Raw genomic sequence first — 16,668 nt, forward strand, 5'->3', positions numbered from 1 at the left:
CCACATTCTGTCATTTACTAAACCGCAGAATCTAATCAAATTTCATTTGAGGCTGCAAATACCAAAAATGATCTAAGCTGCATTATTCATGTCCTTATTACTATGAAATATGTGGCAGTGGAAGCCCTCTAACACAGCCCAGAGATAACAGCAGAACTAACTCGAGGACGTAACAATGAGAATTTCTCTAGACCAGCCCGTTTCTTACTAGTTTGAGATGTCGAATGTTCTTTGCAACAAAGTGTATGACCAATAAGGACAATCACAACAATATTGGAGGGTTCCCAGCCCTGGGACCGGCTATTCTCACCTCAATTCCCTGCACGCTGGACAGGTACTCTAACTGTTCCGAGGGCCGGGTGAGCGGACCGTGCAGCGTGTGGGTGGGGCCATGGTTATTCTTCATAATGGTGTCTGCCGTCGGGGAGGTTCCGGCATACAGCAGTTCTCGTGCAATCATTGCGGTTACAGTGGCCACAGCAGGATTTGCGGCCACCCTATTAAATTCTTTGGTGTGAAGTCCTTGGTTGGCCCCTACAGCTTGCGCCACTTCAGGGACCATGGGTAGAATTCCGGCCGGCAGCTGCTGATGGCTGTGGTAGGGCATTCGAAACTCGTCTTCTTTATTATCTAAAGTAAACAAATTTTATGCTCATTGTTTTGATGGAACTCAGTTTACACAATCAAATCACAATTTCAACCATTTTCCACAATTACAGAGGACACTGTACACACTGACACATTTTTCTACTCCCTGTAAAAAACCTTTTCCTGGAGTCCAATGAAGGACACGGGTAGTCTAAAAACCTGGCATACTGTTGCCTACATGTGGATTGATTGGTTTGAGCTAGAGACCACGCTGGAATCATTAAGTTGCTCTTAGTCGATATTAGATGGTTCCATGGTGGTGGTTAACTCCCTTTGGAGGTATGGGCTGCTACTTTACTGGTACAACTGCAATTTCGCTTCCATGGGAAGGATATTTAGATAGGAAGAGAGGAGCGCCTGGTGTCCGGAGTGATGCCACATCTGACCGAAGGATTACAATCTTTTACTGAAACAATGCATTTTAAGGGATAAGCCACCCCCTTCTTCAGGGTTGTTGGGAAGTGTAGCCCAAGAAAGATAGGCTCAACGATGCTGTCTGGGTCTCTTGTGAGAGCCAATGTAGGCCATATAGGCTTCAGAGGTGGCCCAGGTACCACCGCAGAGCCTATCCTCCTCTGTCTACACATACCAACAGCCCTGAAGGAGGAGGCTAAAGCCTCGTACACACGCAACGAATTTCCGCCGACCGATCGTCCGTCTTTTGTCCAGAGTGGTGTCTGTTGGTTGGAATGTGCTCTAAACTGCACACGAATTTTCCCGCACGACAGAATTCTACTTCAGAAGTGATGTCATGTGTTGGATTGCTTTGTATGTGTTCTTTCATCTCTGAGCATGCCTAGTCTTGCTCATAAGATTTTTTCCCCATCGAAATCTGTACTAATGAGACAAAAATCGGACGTGTTTTGATGGTCGACAAAGATTTTATAGCCTGCACACCAGGATTTTTTCGGCCGAAAAGTCAGAGTCGGTTGTCGGAAGCATCATACTAACAAGCCAAAAATCGGCAGATCGGTCATCGGACGTAAATTCCCGGCCGAATTTCCACTTGTGTGTACGGGCTTTATCCCCCGAAACAAGTTGGCTCAAACTGTACAGGGATTCTCAGCTTACTAGTAGAGCAAAATGGGAGGAGGATGTGGGGGAATTAACGAATGTACAATGGAAGGGTATAGATTTAGTATCCCTCTCAGCAGCCCAAAAACGTACACAGTTTTATATTATCCACAGAGCATACAATACACCAAAAAGATTGTTTCTGTTTGGGACGTCTGGATTTATCCTGTCCTAGATGTGGGGTTGCTGTCGGGCATTTGATCCATATGCTCTGAAGGTGCCCCAAACTGCATAAATATTGGAAAGAGGAATTGAAGAAAATAAATTCAGTATTCCAAATAAATCTACGATTGGATCCGATGTGTGTAATGGGGTATTTGGAGCAAAGTGCAGGATCTGTGGCTACACGAATAGCAGCCCTGAGATAACTTTATCAAGCTACAAAAGGCGATTACTTGGAAATGAACAAATTCTAGACCACCGTCTATAAACGGATTGGCTGAGAATGGTCAATAAAACAATAAGGGAAAAACTGGCCTATGTAAGAAGGGGAGGTAAAAGTAGATTTGAAAAGATATGGAAAGCATGAATTGAAACCCCAGGACTGGTACCCGAGATTGGGAATATTTAGAAAGTCTGTTTTGGTAATACACTATTTTTAAACCAGATATGGGAAGGGTGTAAGGGAATTTGGAGGGGGGGGGGGGGTTAAAAGGGAAGTTTAAAAGCATGTACTTAAGGAATGGAAATTCCTTATGGAAATGTGGCAATTGGGAAAAATGAAAATAAAAACGAATTAAAACAGCACTGCCCTGAAGGAGGAGGCTTATCCCCCGAAACTAGTTGGCTCGACCGGCTATAACTCAACCAGCTTGAACTCAACCAGCTTGAACTCAACCAGCTTGAACTCAACCAGCTTGAACTCAACCAGCTTGAACTCAACCAGCTTGAACTCAACCAGCTTGAACTCAACCAGCTTGAACTCAACCAGCTTGAACTCAACCAGCTTGAACTCAACCAGCTTGAACTCAACCAGCTTGAACTCACTTGTCATTTTCAATTAAATATTGTAATCTTGCCATCAAGTGTCGCATCACTCTGGACACCAAACGATCCTCTCTCCCTATCCAAATAACTACATGTGGATTAAAACTGGCAAACACAAACTGTAGGCCAGGGTAGATCACACCCACCACCAGCAAAGCCTACGTTTTCCAGCAAAGCGGAACTAGGAACATGATCATAAATAAAGGGGCGGGACTTGTTTCCCTCAATGGACTACAAGAAAATGATTTTACAGGGAGTACAAAAATCCTATTTTCTTTTTTTGCCCATGGAGGGACACAACGTTTTTTAATCTTCAGAATGTCCAAAAAGCAGTCCAACTTAGGGCTGGGCAACACAGCAAAACAAACTTGTACAGAAGTGGGGGCTGCCTTCTTCTCAGTGCTATCTGAAGAACCCTATGTTTGAAGCTAGCATAAGCTGAGACCGAAACATGCATGTGGCAGAGCGTGTGTACAGAAGACCAGGGGGTAGCATTACAAATCTGGGAAACAGATGCCGATTCTTAAATACCTATGAGGCACTCACAGCTCTAGTAGAATGAGCCTTAACAGGAATGGGTGGAACCCGGTCCTTGAGGCCATAAGCTTGAATGATGGTCTGCCAGAGACACCTAGAGATGGTAGAATGAGAGGCCGATGCACCCTTCCGGATTCCATCTGGGATGACAAAAAGAGAATCAGTCTTTCTGAACGAAGCAGTGGCTAAAAAAAGAATCGCACCGCATGAACCACATCCAGACTATGAATGGAAGTTTCCTTTTAATGAACTGGAATAAAGGACAGGAGAACAATGTCCTGGTTGAAGTGAAAGGCAGGAACTTCATTAGGTCAGAAGGAAATCCTGGACCTTAAAACTGTCTTGCATTTCTGCAAAACCAGAAAGGGTTCTTTGAAAGAAAAGTCTACCCAGTTCAGACAATCGACTCACAGAGGTGATGGCCACACCAAAAACAACTTTGGCAGGGAGAATAGAGAGAGGAAGGTTTATAATAGGTCCAAACAACGGCTTCTGAAGCACAGGGAGAGCCAGCGTTAGATCCTACTGAGTCACTGAGGAATGGGGGAGCCACATGGGAGACTGCCTGCATAAACATCATAATCAAAGGGTGAGATGCCAAAGGTCTCTGAATAAAAATGGAAAGAGTGGAAACCTCACCTGGGTAATGTCTGAGCCAGATATTAGCCCAGACCAAGCTGCAAGAAGGAAAAGATTCATCCCATTGAAAATCCCTTTGGGTGGCAGCCCTGAGATTTACACCAAGTATGCCTTCCATGTCTGATGATAGACCTTGCAGGAAACATCATAGGAACCACAGGTTTGGAGATGCTTCTATCCCATGAAACAGGATGGCAAAATTGGCCTTTACAACAATAGATCAAGATGGACCGGCAGGGCCCACAGTGCCACTACCACTATGCTTTTATCAGGTTTACCTTCTACTGTGCCTTTATCAGGTTGGCCTAGCACATCCGCTTGGGCCAATCCAGAGTAATGAGAAACATCTGGATGCCCTCCATCTCAATCCAGCAGAGCAAATGAGGATGAAGTTTTAGGGGAGGAAGACTAAGTTCAGAGTGTACTGATCCCACAGAGCGACCAGAGAATCTACTGCTTCCACCAGCGGATCCACTTGGGTACAAACCTGTCAAGTTTGTTGTTGAACCTGGAGGTCCACATCCTGCATCCCCTAACTAGGTCCTAGAATACTTCTGAGTGTAGGGATCACTCTCCCGGGAATATGCCTGCCAAATGTTTATGCCTCACTATGTGCACACATGACAAGGCTGGAACATGCAGTTCTGCCTAGGACAGGATCTCTTCTACCTTTCCTGCCACAGCGAGACCTTTGGTTTGTCTCTGATGGCTGATGTACACCATCGCAGTGGCATCGTCCAACTGAATCCTGATTGGATGAACCTCCAGTAGGGAAGTCCAACATTGCAGAGACAGCCAATTCCCCTGAAGCTCCAGAATGTTTATCAGAAGGCGTGATTCTGCAGCCGACCCAAGTCCTCTGCACTGACCATGACCAGTACTGCTCTCCTGCCTGGATTCCTGAGCCACCAGGGATAGGCTTGTCTTCGGTGTCAATGGAATTAGGCAGTCCAGAGACAGAACTGATTTGTCCGAACCACTCATCAGTTATCCAACAGGTGACCACCTCCTTCACCCACCCACATATCTGGAATGCTAGCACCTTGGTGTAGAGGAAGGCTTGTCCAAGAACCTGACAGACTCAGTATGCCAGAGATCGGTTTGATCAGATGCTGTACAAGTCGGTAAGGCTGCATTCACACTTGAGCGTAGCGTTTTAGCGCGTTTTTTAACCGCGATTTTTGCCTTGATTTTACAGCGATTTTCAGGCCTTTTTGGAGGCAGGCATTGACATCTATCAAAAACGCTGGTAATCAGCCCAAAAAGAAGCTCATGTACTTTTTTCAGCTCCAGGCGTTTTACAAAACGCTCAGATGTGAACAGGGGCCATTTAAATGAATGGGTTTTACTTGTTGGGCGTTTTGGAATGTTTTTTTGAGCGTTTTTGGAGCTGAAAAACACTCAAAAACGCCCAGGTATGAATGGAGCCTAATGGTTTGTCAACAAACAAACTGGAAGTGCTAAAATCCTCGTGGGTGGGGGGGGGATTGTGAAATACCTTCTTTAAGAGGATCACTTCTACAATACAGAGAATCGTCGGCTGAAAATTTTGATACCGGAATGATGCCTGTAGCTGCTGGCATCATCCCAGTACAACCGCTGAAACTCTAGGATGTCATAGGATGCCCTACAGGTAGGTGCCAAGTACTTAATGCCCAGTTTGTGTGCAGATCAGCGGTGGAGTGGGCAGGAACAAACTCTGGCATGGTTCAGTTTAACCGTGCCCAGTGTTAAGTGCATCCTTAAATACCCAAGGTTTAAAACAGCACCGATAGAAGCAACAGGCTGATCCTCAAGATCCTCCCTTTAATTTGGGGGTAAAATCAGTAGACTGTGATTTCTCAGGGGTAAGCTCATGAGTCAAGAATTGAAAGCGGAGTTCTGGCCACAAAATCGACATAATCGATTTTGGGCCATCCGCTTGCTCTTGGTCGCCTGAAAAACAAATTGATAGTTACAATTTTTTTTTTTTTGTTTACTTACCTTGTTATTGAAGAAAATATACTCACCTTTCTTCCACTTCCTTCCTCTGCGGCCGCGGCCCGCGCTGTCACTTCCTCTTTGCATTGATTCCTGGGAGCTGAACGTCATCGCTCCCTGGAATCAATGCGCCTGCACCGGCCCCACTCGTCACTTCCGGTGTGGCCGCCTCATTCCCTGCTAAAAAGCTTCTGGGCACACCCAGAAGCTGTGGAGGGATGACGCGCTCGCACCGGAAGTGACGAGCGGGGCCGATTCTGGGAGAAGAGGACACGGAAGAGGATGCAGAAGAGGACGCGCTGGCTTCAGCTGCCCACATCCGAGATGGCAGCGCTGGAGAAGAAATTTTCAAGGTAAGTATTTCTTCTAAAAAAGGTAAGTGCGACCCGGGACAGTACAGAGGCTATCAGAGGTACATTGTGGAATGTACTAGTCCTGACTGTGCCGGAGGTATTTTTAGCTAAATTTCCCCCCGTGGCCAGAACTCCGCTTTAAGCAACTCAGAATCAGATTCTCTGCAGTTGAGGTCTCTGAAGCCATTAAGGTGGTAGATAAATCAAATAAACAATTTGCTGGAGAAGGTGCAGGAGTGTGCTTGTCGCCTCTTCCGCAAAGTCCTGCTGACAGTGGAAAAACCAAAGCTGAAAAAGAAAGAGGACCAAGCCACACTGAGGGAGCCAAGAAGGCTTCCCTGAGGACCAAGCCACACCGAGGGAGCCAAGAAGGCTTCCCTGAGAAACAGCAGAGGACATCAGGATCCAAGGCTCCAGACCTTGGCACCATCAGTAGATGCCCTGCAAACAGAGGTAATGCAATAGACCCTGGACCTGGAAAGCACTCGGTAGCTGAAAGCACTTCAAGGAACCCAGGTCACTTACAGGCTAGCCCTGCGACATCGGAGTCTGGATGCGGAGTGGTTCAAATTTAGGCTGAAGTAACTGGGCTAGATCACTGAGAATCAGAGAAGCCTCCAGCAGTGGTGTAGAGCATAATCTTGATTGAAGAAAACAAGTGCTCATAAAAAAATCAGTAGGTGGAAGTAGAGCCTAAAAGTTTAAGACTTCTTCCGTCCCTCAAGGAAGGAAATATATTTAACCACTTAAGCCCCGAAAGATTTTACCCCCTTCCTGACCAGGGCCTATTTTGCGATTCGGCACTGCGTGACTTTAACGGACAATTGCGCAGTCGTGCGACGCTGTACCCAAATTAAATTGACGTCCTTTTTTTCCCACAAACAGAGCTTTCTTTTGGTGGTATTTGATCACCTGTGCGATTTTTTGATCATGCGCTATAAACAAAAAAAAGAGCTACAATTTTGCAAAAATAACAATATTTTTTACATTTTTTATATGAAATTCCCCCCAAAAAAATGTAAGAATCAAAATTTTTTAACATTTTAGGCCAATTTGTTTTCTGCTACATATGTTTGGTAAAAAAAACCCCGCAAAAAACGTATTTTGATTGGTTTGCACAAAAATTACTGCGTTTACTAAGGGAAAGATTTTTGTCATTTTTATTGTGTTTTTTTTAACAAGTAATGGCGGCGATCTGCGATTTTTTTTGCGGGACTGCGACATTGCGGCAGACAGATCGGACCCTTGACTGACATTTTTGACACTTTTGGGGGTACCAGTGACATTACTACAGTAATCAGTGCTATACATATGCACTGTTACTGTAAAAATGGCACTGGGAGGAAAGGGGTTAACTTTATTGGAGAGGGAGGGGTTAAGTGTGTCCCTAGGGGCGTGTTTCTAACTGTGATTGGATGTGGCTAGTGGTGTAACAGCAGAGATCAACGGTCCTACATAGCAGGACCGAGTGATCTGTGCTTTTACACAGGGAAGAATGACAGTCGGCTTTGTTCTTAAATTCAGTTACGTTGATATGAGGATTTTTCATATCCTGGGGAGCAGCGCCCATCCTGATACGGCAACATTTTATCTTTACACTGTGTGTCCCCTATTTGCTGAAGATTATGGGAAATCAGTGTGGTGCTACAATATTCCTGTGATTGGTAGAAGGAAAAAAACAGATTTAGCAGCACACACCCAGCAAGCAAAGAAGTGACAACTTACTGTTTGTAGTCTCCTCTCCAGATCCAGGCTCGAAGAATGTCACCTTCCGCCCATCCACTGGTTTCTTCACCGGAGCCTAAAAACATACAAAGTGAGCACAGAGTGTACAGCTGGAACTGTGAGTGTGTAAGGGCTGACCCGACTACACATAGCACAGCTCATCTGAGGGCTGACCCGACTACACATAGCACAGCTCATCTGAGGGCTGACCTGACTACACATAGCACAGCTCATCCGAGGGCGTACCAGACTACACATAGCACAGCTCATCTGAGGGCTGACCCGACTACACATAGCACAGCTCTTCCGACCCTCGAGGACAGTGATGGCGAACCTATGGCATGCGTGCCACAGCTGGCACGCAGAACCCTCTTTCTGGGCACGTGAGGAAGAAGAGCGCACACTGACCAGCCATCCTATACGAGGTGCATCTCTTCCACACCGCACCCCCCCATAGAACTACATCTCCCACACAGCTCTGGGGCCAGGGAGTGATGTTTCTGGGGTGGGCGTGGACAAGACAAGTCGGTACTGCCGGGTTGGATGAAGTCACACCGACAATGCACGCGGGAGCCAGGTAAGATTCTAATGTGCAGGTGTCACCTGCAGCTGTCTGTTTATGGCAGGGATATGCAAACTGTGGCCCTCCAGATGTTGCAGAACTACAAGTCCCATGAGGCATAGCAAGACTCAAGCATGACACCCAGAGGCAGAGGCATGATGGGACTTGTAGTTTTGCAACAGCTGGAGGACCACAGTTTGCATATCCCTGCTTTATGGTCTCAGCAGTCCCCCTTCACACTTATCAGATACTCCGCTTAGGGCCATCGTCAGGGGGGGTACACAGGGGAAAAGGTGTGGGGGGGGGGTGGGAGGAAAATTACAGGACGCTGCACTGTGTCTCTCCTTCCAGGAGCTGAAGGCTGGCTTCTTCCCCTCTCTCTCCCGCCAGCACACAGCTGCTGGAAGGAGAGACACAGTGCAGCGTCCTGTAATTTTCCTCCCGTCCCTGTTCCCGTCACTCTTTCTGCCCAGTGCTGCTACGGTGCGATTCAAAACAAATAGCAAAGCATTGTGTGTAATCAGCCTGACATTCCCATATAAACAGCATTATTTATATCTAAATAGCGTGGCATTCATATGTAAATCACTCGACCGGCCACATGCAAATCCTGCCCCTCCCCAAGTTTCCATTCACCATCATCTCCTGAACAGTGCCTGAGAAGTGGATGCAAACAAATGGAAGCAGGCTTGACAGCCCCGCTTGCCACTGCCATGCTGGAAGCGCCACCAGGTATAGAATTCAGGTTTCTTGAATACTGGGTCAGCAGTGAGAAGATGGAAAGGGGGAGGGGGGGGGGGTTAACCATTTGGAGTGCAAAGGTGAGGGTGGGTGCAAAGGTGGGCAAAGAGGCAGTGTGCAGAGGTCAGCAGCTTTGTAGGGTGGAATTAGTGAGCAGAGGAGGTCATGTAGAAGTAGGAGGGGGGGATTTGAGATGCAGAGGTCAGCAGCTTTGTAGGGGTGAATTAGTGAGCAGAGGTGGTCATGTAGAAGTAGGAGGGGGGGCTTTGGGGTGCAGAGGTGAGCAGCTTTGTAGGGGTGAATTAGTGAGCAGAGGAGGTCATGTAGAAGTAGGAGGGGGGCTTTGAGATGCAGAGGTGAGCAGCTTTGTAGGGGTGAATTAGTGAGCAGAGAAGGTCATGTAGAAGTAGGAGGGGGGCTTTGAGATGCAGAGGTCAGCAGCTTTGTAGGGGTGAATTAGTGAGCAGAGGTGGTCATGTAGAAGTAGGAGGGGGGGCTTTGAGATGCAGAGGTGAGCAGCTTTGTAGGGGTGAATTAGTGAGCAGAGGAGGTCATGTAGAAGTAGGAGGGGGGCTTTTAGATGCAGAGGTGAGCAGCTTTGTAGGGGTGAATTAGTGAGCAGAGAAGGTCATGTAGAAGTAGGAGAGTGGCTTTGAGATGCAGAGGTGAGCAGCTTTGTAGGGGTGAATTAGTGAGCAGAGGAGGTCATGTAGAAGTAGGAGGGGGGGCTTTGAGATGCAGAGGTCAGCAGCTTTGTAGGGGTGAATTAGTGAGCAGAGGAGGTCATGTAGAAGTAGGAGGGGGGGCTTTGAGATGCAGAGGTCAGCAGCTTTGTAGGGGTGAATTAGTGAGCAGAGGAGGTCATGTAGAAGTAGGAGGGGGGCTTTGAGATGCAGAGGTCAGCAGCTTTGTAGGGGTGAATTAGTGAGCAGAGAAGGTCATGTAGAAGTAGGAGGGGGGGCTTTGGGGTGCAGAGGTCAGCAGCTGGATTAGGGTGCATTTGCATATGCAGCAGCCCTTGCTGACCCTCTGAGAAGCAATCTATGGTGGATCAATTTTCAGAAGGCAGTTGACAGGTGGCTGGGAGGCGATATATCACTTTCTCACCACCGGTATTAACCCACTGGCACTTTGCAAATAGAGAAGTTGGTTTTGTGTTGCAGTTTGGGCACTCAGGTTCGCCATCACTGCTCTAGGAGTAGCAACACTGTGCAAGACCTAGCTGGAGGGCGAGAGGTGTTCGATGTAACCCTAAAATCCAGAGGTCTTTCACCTTCAACAAAATACATTACACCAGGGAGCAGTCATGTCACATCACTGATCTCTAATATATACAAAAGTCACATCACCATACACATTATATGTTACAAGAAAGTCAAACTATCCATACACTTCATATACACTCACCGGTCACTTTATTAGGTTCACCTGTTCAATTTCTTAATAACACAAATTGCTAATCAGCCAGTCACATGGTAGCAACTCAATGCATTTAGGTATCTAGATGTGGTGAAGACGACTTGCTGAAGTTCAAACGAAGAAGAAAAATGGATTTTTGTAAGAACTTACCGTAAAATCCTTTTCTCTTAAGCCCATTGACAGACGCAGTCCTCTTTGATTAATATCAAATTGGGCGCAGGACCCTCCAGTTCCCAATTTGATATTAATCAAAGAGGACTGCGTCTGTCAATGAGCGACAGAGAAAAATGGATTTTTGTAAGAACTTACCGTAAAATCCTTTTTCTCTTAAGCTCATTGACAGACGCAGTCCTCTTTGATTAATATCAAATTGGGAACTGGAGGGTCCTGCGCCCAATTTGATATTAATCAAAGAGGACTGCGTCTGTCAATGAGCGACAGAGAAAAGAGATTTAAGTGACTTTGGACATAGCATGGTTGTTGGTGCCAGACGGGCTGGTCTGAGTATTTCTGGGATTTTTACGTACAACCATCTCTAGGGTTTACAGGGAATGCTGGTGGTGTAATGGTGTGGGGGAGGGTAATGGTCCAGGCTGGTGGTGTAATGGCGGTGGTAATGGTTCAGGCTGGTGGTGGTGGTGTAATGGTGTGGAGGGGGTGGTGGTAATGGTCCAGGCTGGTGGTGGTGTAATGGTGTGGGTGTGTGTGTGGGGGGGGGGGTGTATTAATGGTCCAGGCTGGTGGTGGTGTAATGGTGTGGGGGGGTAATGGTTCAGGCTGCTGGTGGTGGTGTAATGGTGTGAAGGGGGGGGGGGGTAATGGTCCAGGCTGGTGGTGGTGTAGTGGTGTGTGTGGTAATGGTCCAGGCTGGTGTTGGTGGTGGTGTAATGGCGTGTGTGTGTGTGGGGGGGGGGGGGGGGGAGTAATGGTCCAGGCTGGTGGTGGTATAATGGTGTGGGGGATATTCTCTTGGCACATTTTGGACCCCTTAGTAACTATTGAGCATTGTTTAAACGCCACGACCTGAGTATTGTTGCTGACCATGTCCATCCCTTTATGACTGCAGTGTCCCCATCTTCTGATGGCTCCTTCCAGCAGGATAATGCACCATGTCACAAAGCTCCAATCATCTCACCACTGGTTTCTCCACCATGACAATGAGGTCACTGTCCTCCAATGGCCTCCACACTCACCACATCTCATCCAATAGAGCACCTTTGGGGTGTGGTGGAACGGGGGATTTGCATCACGGATGTGCAGCCGACAAATCTGCAGCAACTTTGCAATGCTGTCATGTCACTATAGGCCAAAACTTCTGAGGAACGTTTCCAACACCTTGTTGAATCTTTGCCCACGAAGAATGAAGGCAAAAGGGGGTCCAACCCGCTACTAGCAAGGTGCACCTCATAAAGTGTCTGGTAAGTGTATGTTAAAGGAGTAACCCTACTGCTGAACCACCCAATTCCTGGGAATAAACTTCATGCTAACCAGTAAGAACGTTCATGGCAGTAGTTTTACTCACCTTCTCGTCATTCTTCAGGGCTGGTTTGGCAGGGACTGGAGGAACTTTAAATCCCAGGAGCTCCAACATGTTCTCGGCAGCTTTGCGTTTGGCCACTTTCTTGTTGGTGCCCATTCCCTCCGCCGTCTGATTCCCAACCTTCACCTGAGAAAAGAGGAATTCATAAAACTTAAAATAAGGCTGCAAACAAAGCATAAAACCCCAATCTTTAAACAGATGGACTGTCCCCACACACACCTGCATGACAAACTCCCGGCGCCGGGGTAGGCCTCGTTCAGTGATGAGGGTGTATTCAGGTTCTTTGTCCTTCTTAGCTTGTTGTATCTGAGCTAGCCTACTGATGGGGTTCATGCCCTGCCCATACTCCGGACTGGTAGGAAGCTACAAGACCAGGAAAGACCATCAATGACAAACTGTGGAGCAGGAAATCCCTATGGAGGGTGGGGAGTATGGGGGGAGGGAGCAGGAAATCCCTATGGAGGGTGGGGAGTATGGGGGGAGGGAGCAGGAAATCCCTATGGAGGGTGGGGAGTATGGGGGGAGTAGGAAATCCCTATGGAGAGTGGGGAGTATGGGGGGAGGGAGCAGGAAATCCCTATGGAGGGTGGGGAGTATGGGGGGAGTAGGAAATCCCTATGGAGAGTGGGGAGTATGGGGGGAGGGAGCAGGAAATCCCTATGGAGGGTGGGGAGTATGGGGGGGAGGGAGCAGGAAATCCCTATGGAGGGTGGGGAGTATGGGGGGGAGGGAGCAGGAAATACCTATGGAGGGTGGGAAGTATGGGGGGGGGGGGTGGTTCATCTCACCTTCACAATGGACTTAGTTTTCTTTTTGATTCGTGGTTTCATTTTCTCTACAGTGGGAAGAGGCGGCAGTTTCTTCAGCTCTGCAAGGACCGCCATAGCAGCATTCTTCTTAGAAATCTTTTTACTCTTCCCTTCTCCTTCCCCGACAAACTCTCCAACTGTCACCTTTGTGACAAAGCTCTTCATGTGAGGAGGACCGGTCTCCTTGGTCACCTGGAGAAAGAGCAGTCATGTCAATAGTGCTGGGCCTTCCCACTCCAGGAGCTCGAAATATAAAAACGTTTCTTATCTTGGATTTAGGCTGGGTTCACACTGGTGCCATGTTAGACATCTCATGTTTAATCCTGTTTAATTTATTCATAGATGATCTAGAGGAGGGGATATCCAGCACAATCTCAGTATTTGCTGATGATACAAAACTAAGCATGCCGATATCTTCTATGCAGGATGTGGAAACCTTACAAGTGGACTTGAACAAAATAACGGGGTGGGCAACTACATGGCAGATGAGGTTTAATGTTGAAAAATGTAAAGTAATGCACGTGGGTGCCAGAAACCAGAAAGCAAGCTACTCACTGGGGGGGACCCCTGGGTGAGTCTAGGATGGAAAAGGACCTGGGGGTACTGGTAGACAACAAGCTTGGCAGTGGCATGCAATGCCAAGCCGCCGCAAGCAAAGCCAACAGAATACTGGGATGTATAAAAAAGGGGATTCACTCCAGAAATAAAGAGATTATTCTCCCGCTCTACAAGACTCTGGTCCGGCCACATCTGGAGTATTCTGTCCAGTTCTGGGCACCGGTCCTCAGGAAGGATGTGCTGGAATTGGAGAGAGTCCAGAGAGAGGCAACAAAAATAATTAGGGGAATGGAGGGCATCAGCTATGAGGAAAGACTACAAGCACTGAACTTATTTTCTCTGGAGAAAAGACGATTGAGGGGGGATATGATAATGTACAAATACTGTACTGGCGACCTAGCATAAGGAACAAACTATTCAGAGAAAGGGAATACAATAAGACACGTGGCCACTCACTAAAACTAGAGGAAAGGCGGTTTAACCTTAAAGTGCGTAAGGGGTTCTTCACTGTCAGAGCAGTAAGGATGTGGAATTCTCTTCCACAGGCAGTGGTGTCAGCGGGGAGCATTGATAGTTTCAAAAAAAACTATTAGATGGTCACCTTAAAGACCACAACATACAGGGGTATACAATGTACAACATACAGGGGTATACAATGTACAACATACAGGGGTATACAATGTACAACATACAGGGGTATACAATGTACAACATACAGGGGTATACAATGTACAACATACAGGGGTATACAATGTACAAAATACAGGGGTATACAATGTACAACATACAGGGGTATACAATGTACAACATACAGGGGTATACAATGTACAACATACAGGGGTATACAATGTACAACATACAGGGGTATACAATGTACAGCATACAGGGGTATACAATGTACAACATACAGGGGTATACAATGTACAACATACAGGAGTATACAATGTACAACATACAGGGGTATACAATGTACAACATACAGGGGAATACAATGTACAGCATACAGGGTTATACAATGTACAACATACAGGGGTATACAATGTACAACATACAGGGGTATACAATGTACAACATACAGGGGTATACAATGTACAACATACAGGAGTATACAATGTACAACATACAGGGGTATACAATGTACAGCATACAGGGGTATACAATGTACAACATACAGGGGTATACAATGTACAACATACAGGGGTATACAATGTACAACATACAGGGGTATACAATGTACAACATACAGGGGTATACAATGTACAACATACAGGGGTATACAATGTACAACATACAGGGGTATACAATGTACAACATACAGGGGTATACAATGTACAACATACAGGGGTATACAATGTACAACATACAGGGGTATACAATGTACAACATACAGGGGTATACAATGTACAACATACAGGGGTATACAATGTACAACATACAGGGGTATACAATGTACGGTTAACAGCAAACACACACACACATCATAGGTTTAACTGGATGGACTGATGTCTTTTTTCAACCTCACTAACTATGTAACTATGTAATTCGCAGCGGACCATACCAACCCGCACCCCGAGCCCACCTTTTTTTACAGCCTATTAGAGCCTCTGGCTCTAATCACGTGCTTCGAAAAAAAAAAAAAAACCCATTGGAATCCATGCATCTGGCGCCCTGCATGTAGATTAGGGGGCCGGATGCATGTATAGGGGGGATGTCGCCCCTGCGCCCCCAATAGACGAGCCGTCACTGTGTGTAGATCACATGCAATGTCTGTGTGATGCAAATTCAGCCATACAGATTGTATGGCTGAATTCGTATCGCATTCGCACCAAAATGGACTACAGGACCCTTTTTTGGAATCAGATCACATAGGTGTTGACACCTATGTGATCTGATTCCGGCACCATTTGCAGTTCGCACTGTGAACCGATCTGGGGGTGTCATTAACTTTGCATTGACACCCCCAATGGTTAGCAGATGTCAGTAGGAACCGCTGGCAGGTGACATGCGATGCAGACTATTCACATGCTGATCAGACTGATCTGGGTTTGAGGGGCATTTGAGCGGTGCCAATTTTCATTTTATTTTGGGCCAGTTCAGACATGGTTGACCCAGGCTGAGATTCCGCACACAGGATACAACCAAGCAAGACAGAACCACAGCACACAGCCATTCCTCTCCACGCTTGCCAGGCCTCACCTCAAAATTCACAGGTAAGTTCCTTTTGAGTGCAATTTCAAACACCTGACTTATTTCTGACTTGTTTAGATTTTCTTCATCTGATGCTTTTCCATTCATCTGCAAGAAAAAAATAAAAAACAGGATATAAAGATGGACACACATACACAGTGGCCAGAAAAGTAGAAACGCTATTCACTGAGCCAGCAGCTGGTACAAGTCATGATGCCCAAACTGTTGTGGATGGTACAAGCTGGTCTCTCCAAACTCACTGGGTAACACATTACCAAGTCCATACCAGTTTAGATCCTAACATTACCCAGTCCACACCAGTATAGATCCTAACACATTACCCAGTCCACACCAGTATAGATCCTAACACATTACCCAGTCCATACCAGTATAGATCCTAACACATTACCCAGTCCATACCAGTATAGATCCTAACACATTACCCAGTCCATACCAGTATAGATCCTAACACATTACCCAGTCCATACCAGTATAGATCCTAACACATTACCCAGTCCATACCAGTATAGATCCTAACACATTACCCAGTCCTTACCAGTATAGGTCCTAACACATTACCCAGTCCATACCAGTATAGATCCTAACACATTACCCAGTCCATACCAGTATAGATCCTAACACATTACCCAGTCCATACCAGTATAGATCCTAACACATTACCCAGTCCATACCAGTATAGATCCTAACACATTACCAAGTCCATACCAGTATAGATCCTAACACATTACCCAGTCCATACCAGTATAGATCCTAACACATTACCAAGTCCATACCAGTATAGATCCTAACACATCACCCAGTCCATACCAGTATAGATCCTAACAAATTCCCCAGTCCATACCAGTATAGGTCCTTACACATTACCCAGTCCATACCAGTATAGATCCT

General features: G+C 46.5%; 1 protein-coding gene across 4 annotated transcripts in view; it reads right to left on the bottom strand.

The window, feature by feature from the left end:
* STAU1 (staufen double-stranded RNA binding protein 1) overlaps window positions 1-16,668 on the bottom strand; it is a gene marked incomplete at its 3' end in the record, with an annotated part of 49,884 nt that overhangs the window by 7,039 nt on the left and 26,177 nt on the right. For all 4 annotated transcript variants that reach the window (XM_082271427.1, XM_082271428.1, XM_082271426.1 and 1 more), the window contains 6 exons: window positions 15,769-15,867; window positions 12,994-13,206; window positions 12,425-12,568; window positions 12,188-12,331; window positions 7,944-8,019; window positions 311-630 (listed from right to left, as the gene is read on the bottom strand). In XM_082271427.1, the coding sequence (XP_082127553.1) occupies window positions 311-630; window positions 7,944-8,019; window positions 12,188-12,331; window positions 12,425-12,568; window positions 12,994-13,206; window positions 15,769-15,867 (996 nt within the window). The remainder of the gene's footprint in view (window positions 1-310; window positions 631-7,943; window positions 8,020-12,187; window positions 12,332-12,424; window positions 12,569-12,993; window positions 13,207-15,768; window positions 15,868-16,668) is intronic.

Source organism: Pelophylax lessonae, assembly GCF_965119305.1.
Source record: "Pelophylax lessonae genome assembly, chromosome: 11".
Lineage (NCBI taxonomy): Eukaryota > Metazoa > Chordata > Amphibia > Anura > Ranidae > Pelophylax > Pelophylax lessonae.